Source organism: Carcharhinus amblyrhynchos, chromosome 11 (assembly GCF_965287045.1).
Source record: "Carcharhinus amblyrhynchos chromosome 11, sCarAmb.v2.hapA, whole genome shotgun sequence".
In the NCBI taxonomy this organism is placed as follows: domain Eukaryota; kingdom Metazoa; phylum Chordata; class Chondrichthyes; order Carcharhiniformes; family Carcharhinidae; genus Carcharhinus; species Carcharhinus amblyrhynchos.
This window is the reverse complement of record NC_137334.1, coordinates 18,394,861-18,412,114: the sequence shown is the minus strand read 5'-3', so window position 1 is coordinate 18,412,114 and position 17,254 is coordinate 18,394,861. Positions and strand designations below refer to the sequence as shown.

Genomic DNA, 17,254 nt, shown 5'->3' with positions numbered 1-17,254 from the left:
AGGATTCTATGATTCTAACTTAACCTTGGTGAGCTGGTACACGTGCATTGCTTTCCTCTTGCCCTTGCCTGGTGACTGCCCACATGCAATTGCTGCCCCTATGCTAGATGAGAAGGTGGCTGTGAATAAAGAAAACAAAGAACAGCACAGCACAGGAACAGGCCCTTTGGCCCTCCGAGCCTGCACCGATCACATTGGCCTATCTAGACCAACAGCCTGTATCCCTCTATTCCCCGTCTGTTCACGTGTGTGTTCATGTGCCTATCCAGCTAAGTCTTAAATCTGCCTCAACCACCTCACCTGGCAGTGCACTCCAGGCCCCCACCACCCTCTGTGTAAAAAACTTTCCCCGCACATCTCCACTGAACCTTTCCCCCCTTTACCTTGAACTTGTCCCCCCTTGTGTTTGTCATTTCTACCCTGGGAAAAAGCTTCCAACTGTTCACCCTATCCACACCCATCATAACTTTACAAACTTCTACCAGGAATGTGGGATTGCGTGACGGTGTCTCATCATCTGCCTCAGCTTCGTCTTTCTGTGGGGCAGGAGTGTCTGGCACAGTGATACATCTCCAGCCTCTGAAAGAGGGAAAAGCAATTGGGAAAGCTATGGCGATGGGAGAGGGTGGAGGCGAGGCGTGCATACTTCACCGTGTGCAGAACGGGAATCAGAAGAGATTGTGTGGTAACAGGAAAGTGGGATGAGGAGCAGGATGAGCTGCGTACCATGGTTTTTTCATCCTTTCAGCCCCTTGCTTCAGCCCCACAAACCAAGTCATGGCTGCTGCAATGATAGCAAGCACCACCTCCTTATTGGGGGAAGGACATATTGCTGTGTGTGTCCCCCAGTAGTCATCGCTGTTGGCCTTCAGTTCTATGCCACCTTTTCCTACAGGACAGAGGGAAGGGTATCGGTGAGCATGTCACAGTCCGTTTGGATGGTGTGGCAGTCATGGTTGAATAGCTGGCAGTGTGGGCAAGGTGAGAGACACGAGTGTGAGGCTTGCAGTAGTGCTAAGTATGTGAGGGGAAGCTGTGAATGTGAGGTTGAGTCATGGTTAATGGCAACGGTTGGTTGGGGTGAGTTGGGAGTGTGGAACATTGAGCAGTTCGTGAGGCTGGCTGCGCAGTTGGTGACATTTGAAGACGCATTGCTAACCTTGACCACTGGTGAGAGATCATTAAACTTCTTTCAGCAGCATATCCTGGTCCTCACTGCTTGGTGCCCACTTTCTACCACGTTGAGCCACGTCGAAGTCACACTATAGTTAAGAAATCCCACAAACCCCACTACTTTCTCAAAAGACTAAGGAATTTTGGCATGTCTGCTATGACTCTCACCAACTTTTACAAATGCACTTTTGAATGGACCTACCTCACACTAAGTTGCTCTTTCTCTACACGCTAGCTTTGACTGTAACAGTATATTCTGCACCCTCTCCTTTCCTTCTCAACGAACGGTATGCTTTATCTGTGTGGCAATACTTTTCAGTGTACACTAATACATGTGACAATAATAAATCAAATCAAAAATTATTTACCTGCGGCATGCAACAGTGGATCAATAACCTTGACCTCTCTCTTACCAAACCTTCTCAACCCTGACTCTGCACTAGGAACTGTCGCTAGTCACATGAATGTAGACAGTAGTTACGGTATATAAAAGGTTTGTTTCTCAGAATGCTGTAGAGGAAGTAAAATGAAGTAAAGAGTTTACTGACCTAAATGGGTATGTGCCATGAGATCAGCTAGTGAGGCAGCAGGTTTCCCTCCTATATGGGATGAGGTGGACGATGCAGAAGATGAGGTGGAGGAGCTCTGGATAACCTTGTTAAGCCAGTGCTCTACGTTCAAATGGCCCTGGTTTGGAGTGGACGTAATCCGGCCCTGGCGACGGAGTGAGCCCTCATCTTCCGACGCCGAAGATGTGTCTGCATTCAATATAACACTAACGTTAGGACAGTGCAGTCTCGCCTCTATTATATTCAGTAACACAGCCTCACAGGGAGCTTTTCACACATGCAGCACACACTGAGGAGACACAGGACACAGTCTATATCCCACCAGTTGCCTGACTGAGTGATTTCCCCCCACAAGAACACAATTTTTAGACCTCAGATCCTCATTATGTAACTTTGGATAACACAAGCAGAACAGAAACGACACAAACTGCATGTAAATATTAATACAAACACAGATTTTAAGGCTGCGAGGGTTGCACAGTACCTCAAGTGACTTCCAACCTCATGTCCTCTGTTGCCTGTCTTTTGAGAGCAATGAAAATTATTTCATGGCGATGGTTTTCACATTATTTGCGGGTTTAAATTTAAATTTATTTATTAGTGTCACAAGCAGGCATACATTAACACTGATGAAGTTACTGTGAAAATCCCCTGGTTGCCACACTCCGATGCCTGTTCGGGTACACTGAGGGGCAATTTAGCATGGCCAATGCACCTAACCTGCACATCTCTTGGACTGTGGGAAGAAACCGGAGAACTCAGAAGAAACCCATGCAGACACAGGGAGAATGTGCAGACTCCATACAGACAGTGACCCGAGCTGGGAATCGAACCTGGGTTCCTGGCAGTATGAGGCAGCAGGGCTAAACAGTGTTTGCCCATTCTTCATTAATTCCATAGAAATCACAGAAATCCTACCGTGCAGAAAGCAGCCATTCAGCCAATCCAGTCTGCACCTGAATCCCACCCAACCTCTATCCCTGCATCCCCACTTATTTACCCTTTATAATTCCTCAATTTAGCATGACCAGTTCATCTAACCTGCACATCTCTGGGCTGTGGGAGGAAATCGGAGTACCCGGAGGGAACCCACGCAGACATGAAAAGAATGTGCAAAGTCCACAAAGACAGTCACCAGGGTCAGAATTGAACCCGGGTTCCTGGTACTGTGAGGCAGCGATGCAAACCACTGTGCCATAGTGCCGCCCATTCTTCACTGATTTCATCCAATACTGAAATTTAATGTTTTGATATAATGGTTGTGCTAATATTGAACTGTGCTGTGTTCTCATTTGCTTGCACTCCTACTATTAACATGTGTTGTCTTAACATTATAGAGATCTATGAAGATAATAGCATCAGTGCACGGTGCAAACACAAGGCAAGTTTCTTGAGCATATCTACAAGACCTAATTCCTTCACTAGTTCAATTCAAACTGCAAAAACACTTGCTTTATTACACCTCCAAAATGGTGCAGCAACATTACCTAAAGGTGTTACTACACCAAGCATCATCACAGTGCCAATTCACTCTTATTTTTTAATAGTATTTTTCAATATGTGCCCACATACAGTGGATGAGACGCTTAGGGGAACTAGATTAAGTGGTGCTATTCATCTATCTTGCCAACAATGAGAGTTATACCTGTTATCTATGATTTATTTTCCATTGAATATCAGTCACTAAACACTCAAAGCACATCCAGTACAATTGACAGCTTTTTAATTTTTATTTGATGATGCTTGTTAGTTCAAATGCACTCACCGTTCTGGCTGTGGCTTGTCCCTACAAGTCAGGTCATCGGGACTTCCCTGTGTGCTGGTTTCAGTACTGCATTGGTTAGAGGCTGAAACTGAGACCATGAGGCTGCATGGCAGCAAGGAACAGAATATCCATTCCAGGGTCCCCATCATCCACAGGTTAATGGCTATTCCCCAATGTTGTTCAGTGAAGTATTGCATTCAATTCTGGTCGCCACATTACAGGGAGGAGGTGGAGGTTTTGGAGATGGTGCAGAAAATGTTACCAGGATGCTGTCAGGAATAGGGTATGAGCTATAAAGAGAGGCCAGACAAACTAGGGTTGTTTTCTCTGGAGCAGTGGAGGCTGAGGGATAAGGGTGACAGTCAGAATCTTTTTCCCCCCAGAGTTGAAATGTCTAATACTAGGGGGCACTCACTTCAGGTGAGAGAAGGAAAGTTCAAAGGAGGGACAAGTTTTTTTTTAAACACAGAGTGGTAGGTGTGTGGAATGTGCTGCCAGGCATGAAGGAGACAGATCCAATAGGAGCATTTAAGGGGCTTTTAGATAAGCACATGAATATGTAAGGAATAAAGGGACATGGAGAGCAAGGGCAGGCAAAAGGGATGAGTTTAATTTAGCATCATGTCTGGCACAACACAGTACAGCAGTTCTTGGGCTGTACTGTTGTATATTCTTCATACTTGAACCACCACCCCTGCCCCCCCCCAACTCCACATCCCCCCTTCAAATCCAGCACTGACAACGATCACGAATTATGCAATGACCACAAGAAAAGAAAATGCTGGAAAATCTCAGCAGTTCTGGCAGCATCTGTGTAGAGAGAATAGAGCCGTGCTTTGAGTCTGGATGATCCTTCGTCAAAGCTCGTGTAGCTTGGTCTGGACGCCACATCTCATTCTCTGATCAGTGACGTGTTTGGTACGCTTGAAATACGTGTGACATCCATATTTCTAGTATATTAAGTGGCTGCCTGACTTCACAAATGACAGGAGAAATTCCTGCAAGTATTCATTGCAGATAAAACAATCAGGCAGAGTCATCTATCTCAAAAAATCTGATGAATTATATAAAATACAAAGCTACATTAGCCAACTACAATGCATTCATCAAGACATTAGATCCATGTCCCACCATTAGGTTAGTTTTAAAAATATTCATAAAAATACATGCAATCATATCATTTCTCTCACCTGCCATCACACCACTGCAATCACACATCTCCAAAACGCAACTATTTATTCGTCACAAGTAAGGCTTACATCAACACTGCAATGAAGTTACTGAGAAATTCCCCTAGTTGCCACATTCTGGCGCCTGTTCGGGTCAATGCATCGAAACACTCGTCTTTTAGAGCATGGGAGGAAACCGGAGCACCTGGAGGAAACCCATGCAGGCACAGGGAGAATGTGCACACAGACAGTGACCCAAGCCAGGAATCAAACCTGGGTCCCTGGTGCTGTGAGGCAGCAGTGCTAACCACTGTACCACTGTGTTGCCCCAGCACAAGTACTGCTGTTAACTTTGACAATAGGAGAATAACTCATATTTCTTAACTTTAAACAGAAAGGACAGACAGACACACAACCAGCTTTTCTCCTTTACCACTGGGAGGCTACAGCAACAGGCCTGCAAAGGACAAAAGTCTTTGTCCTTTGCAGGCGTGAAGTGGGTTCCCCCCCCCCACCTGTTTCAGCACGGACCCACCCAAAATTAATTCTTTACAATCTCAGTCAGATCTATCATAATTAACTCAGCGAATCTGTCATCTTTGGGTTGGCGCCAAAAGGAAATGACAACGGAAGTTGCATGGTAGTCATAAAAATCCAAAAGGTTCACTAACATCATCTAGGCCTGCACAGCAGAAAGGGGAAGACTATTGTTTCATGGTTCCCAGACTGTGGTTACTCCTCAAAGTTATTAGATACTTGAGCACGCAGCTACATCCAACACTGACCACCATCACAAATTATGTAACAGCAAAGTTTGGTTCTGGACTCCACATGTCACTGTGTCAGCCTGTCTCATTCTCTGATCTGAGACACATGCTTGACATATGGATGACAGTGTACAGGAAGTGATTAAAAAAACAAAAAGTGATCAGAGTTGTCCTTTACTGCAAGGGAGCTGGGTACAACAGCGAGGTCATGGTGCTTTTATCATCAAATCTTAGGCTGGCTTCAAATGCTGTACTGCATTCAGCACTGAGCACCACACCACACGGAACATGTACTGGCCTTGGGAGGAGAAATGTTCAGATTCACCAGAAAATTACTAGGATATAAAAGGGTTAAATGATACAGACAAGTTGCATAAACTTGCCTTGTATACCCTTGAGTTCTGAACGCTGAGGAAAGATCAAATCGAGAGTTTACAGTGATTGAGGGAAAAGTTTAGGTTTAAAGTTTATTTGTTTGTGTCACGAGTAGGCTTACGTTAGCACTGCAATGAAGTTACTGTGAAAATCCCTTAGTCGCCACACTCCAGCACCTGTTTGGGTATAACGGGGAGAACTTAGCATGGCCAATGCACCTAACCAGCGTATCTTTCGGACTGTGGGAGGAAACCGGAACACCCGAAGGAAACACGCAGAGACATGGGGAGGATATGCAGACTCCACATAGATAATGACTTGAGCCGGGAATTGAACTCGGGTCCCTGGCACTGAGGGGCAGCAGTGCTAACCACTGTGCGGTCCTATAGAGGAGACAGAGAGAAACCACTATGTCTTGTTGGGGAACCTGGGACAAGGGAACCTTAAAAAGGGAACCAGGAATGAAATCAGGAACCATGTTCTCTCACAGCGCAAAGTGAAAATCTAGAACTCACTTCCACCATGAGCGGCTGAATTGAGGTCAACTGGAATACAAGACTGAGATGGACCAATTTGCATTAGATAAGTATATCAATGGATATACAATCAAGGTGGGTACATGGTGTTAAGATACAGAGCAGCCAGGATCTAAACTATGCAAGAAGCTTCTGTTCAGTCAACAAGATGAGGTTAACAACCAATTTCCAAAACAGCTTTCAGCTTGCTTCAGAAATATACTTTCTTCTTCTTTCAAGGTAACAAGAGACACACACACACACACACGCACGGCCCTGCACACCCCCACCCCTGCACCCCCCCGACACACACCCACCCCTGCACCCCCCCCCGATGCACACACCCACACCTGCACCCCCCCCCCCACGCACACACCCACACCTGCACCCCCCCCCCACGCGCACACCCACCCCTGCACCCCCCCCCGACGCGCACACCCACCCCTGCACTCCCCCCGACGCGCACACCCACCCCTGCACTCCCCCCGACGCGCACACCCACCCCTGCACTCCCCCCGACGCGCACACCCACCCCTGCACTCCCCCCGACGCGCACACCCACCCCTGCACTCCCCCCGACGCGCACACCCACCCCTGCACTCCCCCCGACGCGCACACCCTACATGCCTGCACACACACACCCTCCCCTCTACAAACCCCCACGATGCCTCCATGCACACATATCTCCACCCTACACACCCCCTCCACATGCACGCACACAGATGACGTTATTGTGAAAATCCCTCAGTTGCCACACTCTGGCACCTGTTCGGGTACACTGAGGGAACATCACAACAAAAAGAGTTTATTTATTAGTATTACAAGTCGGTTTACGTCAACACCACAATGAAGTTACTGTGAAAATCCCCTAGTTGCCACACTCCGGCGCCTGTTCAGGTACAGAGAGAGAATTTAGCAAGGCCAATGCGCCCTAACCAGCACAGCTTTCGGACTGTGGGAGGAAACCAGAGCACCCGGAGGAAACCCATGCAAACGCGGGGAGAACATGCAATCGCCACACAGAGAGTGACCCAAGCCAGGAATTGAACCCTTGTCCCGGACGCTGAGAGGCAGCAGTGCTAAACTGTGCCACCCTTGCAATAATCGGCTTAGAGATGACTAAAGAATGGTCAGCTAGTCAATGATATTTATCATTAAGTAGCCAGCCCATCACTGCAGCAGACAAATGTGTAACTTGTGTAGAATGATGCACTATTCGAGGAGAAAGGAACACGGAGCTGCAAAAAAATAGACAAGGGTCTAATTTTCTGTTCCCAAAGGGAATAATTGATTTAATTTAGTCAAGTCACTTTGAAACATTTTCCTTCCCCTGCAGATGTTGATGTACTGCATCACCTTGCTAGTACAGTGACAGCCTCTGCCAATCTAACTCACCATGCAAATGTCCTCGGTGAAATGCAGAAGAATTGGATAAATGTCATCATAACTTTTATCCCCATTTAACTTTGCCAGTCTAAATTAGCCCATATGCTCATAATATATAGGAACACAATTAGGTCATTCGGCCCATCGAATCTGCTCCGCCATTCAATCATGGCTGATATTTTCCTCATCCCCATACTCCTGATCCCCTTATCAAGAATGCACCTATCTCTGTCTTAAAGACATGAAGGGCCCAGTGATCGACTTAGAATTCCTACAGTGCAGGAGAAAGCCACTCAGCCTGTTGAGTCTGCACCAACCACAATCTCACTCATGCCCTATCCCTGTAACCCCACATATTTACACTGCTAATCCCCTCACACTGGGGTCAATTCAGCAAGGACAATCAACCCAACCTGTGCATCTCTGGAGTGTGAGAGGAAACCGGAGCACCCGGAGGAAACTCATGCACACAGGGAGAATGTGCAGAATCCAACAGACAGTGACCCAAGGCTGGAATTGAATCCAGGTCCTTGGCGCCGTGAGGCAGCAGTGCTAACCACTGTACCACCGTGCCACCCTATTTCCTCCTGTTTCTATTTCTTGTGATTCCATCAGAAATGGCCTTCATGGCTTACTGCCGGATGCAATCTCATTGTTTTGCAGAGGAGGGAGGGACAGAGGAGAGAAGGAAATTTTTAAAACAATAAAATATCCCTTGCTATCTGAAGTCTGCCACTTCCAAGTGGCAATGTTATGTCTCAGCCAAAGTAGGGCATCATGTCCAAAATTACAACTTGACAAATAGAACCAGTAGCCAAATGAATATATAGACTGTAGCAAGAACTGCGTACCTGGTGGAGTGTATGCATCTAGTGATGAATGTACAAGCACAGAGCGTCTCTTTGAAGGCATTGGCATTTTTCTCTCTTTGTATTTGGCCAGAGCTGCTTGGACTGCTTCTGTGTGCAAATCTGTGGAGACAGAAAGATCAGCAAAACAATCAGAACAAACACAGAATCGACAATCACTGCATCTTAAACGAGCACCTCAAACAAAGTCTAACTTGCTGCCGTGTACCAGAGACAGATCGATCAGCAATCCACAGATCTCAACTCTGTTACCAAAATCTAGCTTCTTCTTGAGTGAGCAAAGTGGGAAAGGAGCAGTGGGGTTTAGGAGAGTGCAGGAGCAGGGGAAGGAAGGAAAATTGAAAGGAATTTTATCCCATCTCACATAAGCCCCATGGAAAACACAAGCCTCTTGCATGAACCAAAATACAAGATGTTGTCCAGGAGAATCTTGCTGCAAAGTTCTACGGAAATTTACAACATAAATTCAAATAGAACAACAATTCAAATCAGCAAGGGGTGAAAAGATTCAGAAACATATCTGATCCATAGAATCTCTACAGAGCAGAAAGTGGCCACTTGGCCTATCTAGTATGCACTGACTGTCTGAAAGAGCATCCCACCTCAACCCTCCCCTCTACACTACCCCATAGAAACCCTACAGTGCAGAAGGAAGCCATTTAGCACATCAAGTCTGCACCAACCACCATCCCACCCAGGTCCTATCCCCATAACTCCATGCATTTCCCCTGCTAACCCCTTGACACCAAGGGGCAATTTAACATGACTAATCACCTTAATCCGCACATCTTCGGACTGTGGGAGGAAACCAGAGCACCCAGAGGAAACCCATGCAGACATGGGGAGAACATGCAAAGTCCACACAGACATGACCTAAGGCCGGAATTGAACCTGGGTCCCTGGCACTGAGGCAGCAGCGCTAACGGATTGCTTACCTGCTGGTCCGCCCTAATGCAACACAATAGCAGAGAAGCCAAAGGAAATACTGAAGATTGCAGAGTGGGCTCCAAATATTTTCCCTCAGTTCATCACAACAGATGCTTGGAATCAGATCTATTCTTAATAACTGAGATAGCAGAAAATGATCCAGACAACCTCTGAGGATATTTGAACTGTAAAATGTCCAAGGAGAATTGTACACCTCTTCCCATGAACAGAGCTCATGCAATCGTATCCAGAGTGTAAACAGTTCCAATAGAAATACCAGAATGGAGCAGGAGAAAAGCAGTCCTTCGCTGAAGATATAACTCCTCAACGTTGTCAAAAGCAGGCACTTCACCTCAAGTCCCTGTTAACACTTCAATAAACACTCTTCATCACTGATAAGAACTGTAAAGAGTGTAGCAGACTAGCTGAATCACAGACCAAGTGGTCCAACTGATCTGAAGAAACTGAAAAGGATCACCTTTAAATTTGACTCTTGCTGACAGAGTAGTGGGCACAGAAATTTTCCCCAGTAAGTTCTGGTTGTAGCTGGATAAGGAGAAATGACAAAGCACATGACAAAGTGACTGATTCTTGATTAAATTATCCTGAATTTACCAAAGTGCCACATCTGAAGGCGTGCCTGCCAGACAGACTTGATATCTTCAGCTCAAGACAACCATTAGCATCACAAATTGCTGCAAAAGCAAGCTAATTAAAGCATTGTAAAGGCAGGGCATCTGGGACTTCAGTGAACAATGGGACTGAAAATCTACCTCTTTTAAAAAAGGTGATTTAAAAATTGAGAGAGAGAGAGACAGAGCAACAATGAAGGAGGAAATGGGGTGAATTAAGATTCAAGACAGATACAGAAAGAGAAACAATGAAAGGCAAAGAGTTGTGAACGAAGCTCAGTCCATCACACAAACCAATCTCTCAGCCACTGACTCCGTCTACACTTCCCACTGCCTCGGAAAAGTAGCCAGTGTAATTAATGCCCCCCCACCCCCGGATATTCTCCCTTCCACCTTCTTCCATCAGGAAAAAGATGCAAAAATCTGAGGTCACATACCATCCAACTCAAGATCAGCTTCTTCCCCGCTACCATCAGACTTTTGAATGGACCCACCTTATATTGATCTAATCTTATATCAGTCGATCATTCTCTATACCCTAGCTGTGACTGGAACACTACATTCTGCACCCTCCCCTTTCCTTCTCCCCTACATACCCTATGAACGGTAAATGCACAGTACTGCAGCTGCTGGAATCTCAAACAAAAACAACGAATGCTGGAAAATCTCTGCAGGTCTGACAGCATCTGTGGAGAGAGAAAACAGCCAACATTTCGAGTCTGGATGATCCTTTTTCAGAGCTGACGAAGGGTCATCCAGTCTCGAAACGTTGGCTCTGTTCCCTTCCGACAGATGCTGTCAGACCTGCTATGATTTTCCAGCATTTTCTATTTTTGTACTCTATGAATGGTATGCTTTGTCTGTATAGCACACAAGAAACAAGACTTATTCCTGCGACAATAATAAATTAAATCAAATCAAAAAGAGCAGAGTGACAGAAACAGAATCCCTACAGTGCAGGAGGCCATTTGGCCCATCAGGTCTGCACTGATAACAATCCCACCCAGGCGCTATTCTCATAACCCCACTAATTCCTCTAGCCTACACATCCCAGGACATTAAGGGGCAATTTAGCACAGACAATCAACCTAACTGGCATATCTTTGGACTGTGGGAGGAAATCGGAGCACCCGGAGGAAATCCACGCAGACGCAGGGACAATGTGCAGACTCCCCACAGACAGTGACTGAAGCCAGGAATGGAATCCAGGTCCCTGGAGCCATGAGGCAACAGCGCTAACCACTGTGCCAGCGTGCTGTGCTGAGATGACACATATTGAGACAGAAGGAAGAGAAAAAAAAATCAACATAAATTTGTCAAAAAAAACTAATGGTTTACCATCTATAGGAATGAAACTTCAAATAAATATTTCCGTTCAGGGCAGGGGATATTGAAAAGCATGCCAGTAAATCTAGTCACTAAAAAGGTATTTGCACTATTAAACATCAGTCCTAACTTTCAGTGGCAACTTTAATTGAGAATTGATGCGTAAATGGAACAATTTGTCAAAACTCACAGTGATTAATTGTAAACTGCTGCTCTTGCGAGGCTAACTGCAGATCAGCATAAATTGCAGAAAGAGCTCATAGGGAACTCTCTCTCATTACAAACTGCTGGACAATTTGCAGATTAACAACAGCAAAATGTTAGAATCCAAGATCAACTCTGAACTGAACATTTTAGTCAAAGCTGCACGTTTGCTTTTTTTTAAAACTGATGAGCAATTAATTAAATGTAATTTTTTTAAAATCAGCAAATTGTACGTTAACATATTGGAGGTTTATTTCAGTCTTGGCTCTCAGTCTGTTGAGTTGAAAGACTTCCCTGTCGAGTTGAAACTCAGTCATGACCCTTTGTAGAAGTTGGGTCATGAATGAGTTCCATGAACAGGCTGAGCAAAAAGTTGAGCGAGCTGTTGCAATCACACAGCCTTTCTTGATGTCCATCGATATGCAAAAGGTTTGGCGCCCAACCATTGCAATGGGTGGTTGTTGTCACAACATTGTGCTGGAATCGCAGGATAGTGACACATTTTGCAGACATCCAAATCTCTGGGGGACTTTCCTAAGGGCATCTCGACTGACTAAACCAAAGGCCTCTGACAGATTAATAAAGACCATGTAGAGCTCTTAAAAAAAAAGCAGCAATCATCATTAAATTGTCATGATGGCCTAGTGGTATTATCACTAGACTATGAATCCAGAATCTCAGCTAATGTTCTGCGGACAGGGGTCCAAATCCTGCCATAGCAGATGGCGGAATTTGAATTTGATGTATAACATCCGGAATTAAGAACCTACTGATGACAACGAAACCATTGTCGATTATCGGAAAAAACCATCAGGTTCACTAATGTCCTTTAAGGAAGGAAATCTCCAGTTCTTACCCAGTTTGGCCTACATGTGACTGCAGAGCCACAGCAATGTGGTTGACTCTCAACTGCCCTCCAAGGGCAACTAGGGATGGGGCAATAAATACTGGCCAGCCAGTGACACCTAAGTCACACAAATGAATAAAAGAAAAGAAAATCTCGGTCCACTGTTCAATGAGCACTGCTGGAATATGGAGTCACGAGTGGCTTGGGTTTTCCCCATGTCCCCAGCTAAAGTGACTTCTGAAATGCAGACGGTAACGCAAATATCATTTTATAAGACAAGATATAGAGGAGCAGAATTAGGCCATTTGGCCCATCAAGTCCGCTCCACCATTCGATCATGGCTGACATGCTCCTCATCCCCATTTTCCTGTCTTCTCCCCACTACCAATTAAAAATCTGTTTAACTCTTCCTTAAATTTACTCACTATCCCAGCATCCATCGCACTTTGGGGGAGGAATTCCACAGGTTCACAGCACTTTGGAAGAAACAGTTTCTCCCCAACTGTGTTTTAAATTTGCTGCCCCTTCTCCTAAGACTGTGACCGCTCGTCTGAGAATGTCCCACAAGAGGAAGCATCCGCTCCACGTCTACTTTATCCATACTTTTTCCTCATCTTGTATACCTCAACTTGATCTCCCGTCGTTCTTCTAAATTCCAAAGAGTATAGGCATAAACTGTTCCACTTTCAAGAGAAGTGATAATAAAAATTAATTGGGATGGGGTGGGTTGAAGCCAGAAAAGAATAGCTTCCTGCTGGCCAATGTTCACTCTGGAAAGTTCTGAACAAGAGAAAGTTTGGTGACTTATTATAAAAAGAATTTCCTCATTGCTTTGAAGGGATTGTCGAAAGCAAAAGAAAAATTGCAAGAACAAGTCAAAAAAAACTTTATAAGTCACAGTTAAGGCAGCATGCTGGTACAGTGGTTAGCATTGGTGCCTGACAGTGCCAGGTACCAGGACTCAATTCCGGCCTTGGGTCACTGTCTGTGTGGAGTTTGCACGTTCTCCCCATGTCTGCATGAGTTTCCTCCGGGTGTTCCGGTTTCCTCCTACAGTCTAAAGATATGCAGGTTTAGGTGGATTGGCCATGCTAAATTGCCCGTTAAGAATGTCCAAGGATGCGTAGGTTAGGGGGTTTGGCCTTGCTAAATTGCCCCTCAGTGTCCAAAGATGTGTAGGTTTGATGGATTAGCCATGGTAAATGTGTGGGTTTCCTCTGGGTGCTCCGGTTTCCTCCCACACCCCAAAGATGTGCAGGTTCGGGTGATTGGCCAAGCTAATTTGCCCCTTAATGTCAGAAGCTTTAACAGCATAATTACGCGGCGTTATGAGGATAGGGTTTATTGTTGGGACAGGCTCAATGGGCTGAATGGCCTCCTTCAGCACTGTAGGTATTAAATTAAGGGTCTATCCATCTGATTCTTACTCAAAAGTGATGGGGATAACTACTTTCACTTATTTAATGATTACCTTTCTATGTACAAAGAGCTGTAAATCACAGGCAAATTGCTCCAATATATTTTTCTCATTCTGCCCAACCAGGACTGTAAAGCTTTCCTCCTTCATTAATGCCAATACTTTGACTGTTCCAGGTGACATTTAAAACAGTAAAAAAAAATTGAATGTAAATTGCCACCTTCCCCTCTACCACATTTGATGAACTGGGGTTATGTAACTGTTGGAAAATTTATATGCACACAAAATCATTGGCAGAAGAAGTAAAATGCTGAATGGAACATAATGTTTCCTATATTGTTGAACCCACAGCATGTCATTAGTGGAAAATAACCTGTCATTATTGGGTATAGGCCATAACATCGGTTACAAGTTCCTGTGGGGGGGAAAAAACATTATGATTGTGATGATACTATTCATATGCATTCACCTGATGAAGGAGCATGATTCCAAATAAACTTGTTGGACTTTAACCTGGTGTTGTGAGACTTCTTACTGTGCCCACCCCAGTCCAATGCCAGCGTTTTCACATCATGGATATATCTTACGTTTAAGGGGAATGTTTTAAGATTCCGTTTTTTTTTACAGGCAGTCGGTATGACCGGGAGGAATACAGCTCCTGGGAAAGCAGGATAATTACTCATTTTAGCCATGTCGTGTTTATTTTGGACAGAGCTAACGGACTCTTGTTTATAAGAAGTTTCTTTTCAAGTCGATGAATGGAATTTGGGGTTTTTGTTCAGGTATATACGGTCATGTGACACTTTGGTTAATGGGAGGAACTAGGTATGCAGGAGAGTGAGAAAGACCTCTCTGTTGAGATTCTGGCTGGGATTGTTTAAAGACAAAAGTCGGCAAGTGATTCTGAAAATCAAAACTTGTATGGGCTTCAAGGTTGTTAATTCATAGCAAATATGTCTAGGTTTGCTAACTATATTTAAAGTGGTATTTGAGTCAAAAAGGACTGTTGCTAATTTGGAACTGAAATAGTGGTAATAGGAAAAAATGTTGTCCCTTTTATTTTAAACTATTGGTCAACTGTTAAAAGTTAAGCTGCTTTATTTTGTTAGAGTTATATTTCAACTGCATTATGAATAAAGCTTGTTTTGATAAAAGAACCCAAAATTGTCACCAGAATTGTAACTGGAGCAAAGCACCCTATCCTCATATTTATGCCGCAGATTGAAAAATTGTTGGATCTTCGCAGTATTCATTGTGGTTTGGGTCCAAACACAATGGATTTGACTTTTTCTTTGCAATTCAGGTTTGTTACATTTTCTCAAAGAGTTGTGCATCTTGGAAGCCCACTCTCAACTTCAAAACAAAGCCCACATCTTTTGGGACAACCTGGGCAGACCTTTGCTTCATATTCATGCTGAGCTGTACATGTCGATAGTTCAATGGAATCAACTACGGGAGAACTGTCCACATCCATCTCGTGCTGCCCCTGACCTGGAAGAGTTTGATGGGACACAGTAGGGAGGGGGATTTATTCTGTTTCAAACCAGTGCTTTTGCCTGCAGTGCAAATCTTTGACAGGACAGTGTAGGAAACATAGCTGTAGGAGTAGGCCATTTCACCCTGGGCTTGTTATACCTGCCATTCAATAAGATGACAGTTTAAGTACATCATAAGAACGTCAGCAATGGGAGCAGGAGCCGGACACTCAACCCTTCAAGCCTGCTTTAATATCTCATGCAATCATGGCTACCTTTCACCTCAACGTCAGCAAGGCCTCACCCTCGTATTGTTTGATCCCCTTCCAGATCGAAAAATCTGCCAATCTGATTATACCCAACAATCCAGCATCCAGAGCACTTTGTAGTTGAAAATTCCAAAGATCCACAACCGTTTAAATCTCTCCTCCGAGTTTGGAATGGCTATCTCCTTACTCAGTAACCACGACTCCTGTGGTTTAGGCTCCCTAGCATACAGGAACATCCTCCCACCACCTAACCTATCAAGCCTCTGAAGAAAATGTGTTTCAATGAGATCACCTCACAAATCATCTTATATTTCAGGGGAATTAGATTTAGTCAGCTCAATCTCGGAAAACCTCCTCTTCCCAGGAATCTGACAAACGAATCCTTTGCTTCATTCCCTTTAGGGCACCTTGGTAGATAAGGAGGAGAGCTAAATTATTTAGCATGCTAAATTGGCCCTTAGTGTCAGAAGGATTAGTAGAGTAAATACGTGGGGTTACAGGGATAGGTGGAATTGTTGTCAGTGCAGGCTCAATGGGTCGAAAGACCTCCTTCTGTCGGGATTCAATGAGACCACAACTGTACATAGCAGTCCAGGTGCAATCTCACCAAGGTCCAATATAATTTAGTAAGGCATCTGTACTCATGCTCAAATCCCTTTGTCCCTTTGTATTAAAGGCAAATAAATCATTTGCTTTCCCGATTGCTTGCTGCACCTGCATGTTAACTTTGAGTTGTATACTCAAATATTTAAATCTTATTTCATAAATTCTGAATAAATATGAATTCCGTGGAGAAATAAAATATCCATGGAAAATTTGACCCATCCGTGGCTAACTAAAGAGAGTAAGATGTGCATTGGATTGAAAGGGTCTAATGGGATAATGTGGGCGGACCTTTGCTTCACATTCATGCTGAGCTGCACATGTCGATAGTTCAATGGAATCAACTACATGAGAATTACTCACATCCATCAAGTGTTGCCCTAACCTTGGAAAGTTTTATGGGACACAGCAGGGGAGATTTATTCTGTTTCTAACCAGTGCTTTTACCTGCGCTGCAAATGAATCATAGAATCCTCAAAGTGCAGAAGGAGGCCATTCAGCCCATCAAGTTTACAATGACCAAAATCCCACCCAGGTCCTATCCCCATAACCCCACATATTTACGATGCTAATCCCCCGACACTCGGGTCAATTTAGCGTGGCCAATCAACCTAACCTGCACGGCTTTGGACTGTGTGAGGAAACTGGAGCACCCGATGAAAACCCACACAGACACAGGGAAGACGTGCAACCTCCACACAGGCAGTGACCCAAGACCAGAATCAAAGTCGGGTTACTGGTGCTGTGAGGCAGCAGTGCTGATCGCTGAAAGGCTTGAAAGGACAGTGTAGGAAACACAGCTATAATCCTCTTCCTCCTGAGCTGATTACACCTGCCATACAATGAGATGACAGTTGATAAGAAACCTGACTCCAGATCCCTTTTCCCAAATTCCTTCAGGCTTTTGGAAGTCATTCATTTCACATTAATAACTGATTCAGCAGCAATCACTCATTACAGAAGAGA

The 17,254-nt window shown here is 44.6% G+C and overlaps 1 protein-coding gene across 1 annotated transcript in view; it reads right to left on the bottom strand.

Annotated features, from left to right (window-relative positions):
* The window catches only part of LOC145349945 (disco-interacting protein 2 homolog A-like), a 254,103-nt gene that overhangs the window by 111,366 nt on the left and 125,483 nt on the right, over window positions 1-17,254 (bottom strand). Inside the window, exons 4-5 of the mRNA XM_080198649.1 lie at window positions 8,571-8,690; window positions 1,722-1,931 (exon numbers count right to left, since the gene is read on the bottom strand). Of these exons, the coding sequence (XP_080054775.1) occupies window positions 1,722-1,931; window positions 8,571-8,690 (330 nt within the window). The remainder of the gene's footprint in view (window positions 1-1,721; window positions 1,932-8,570; window positions 8,691-17,254) is intronic.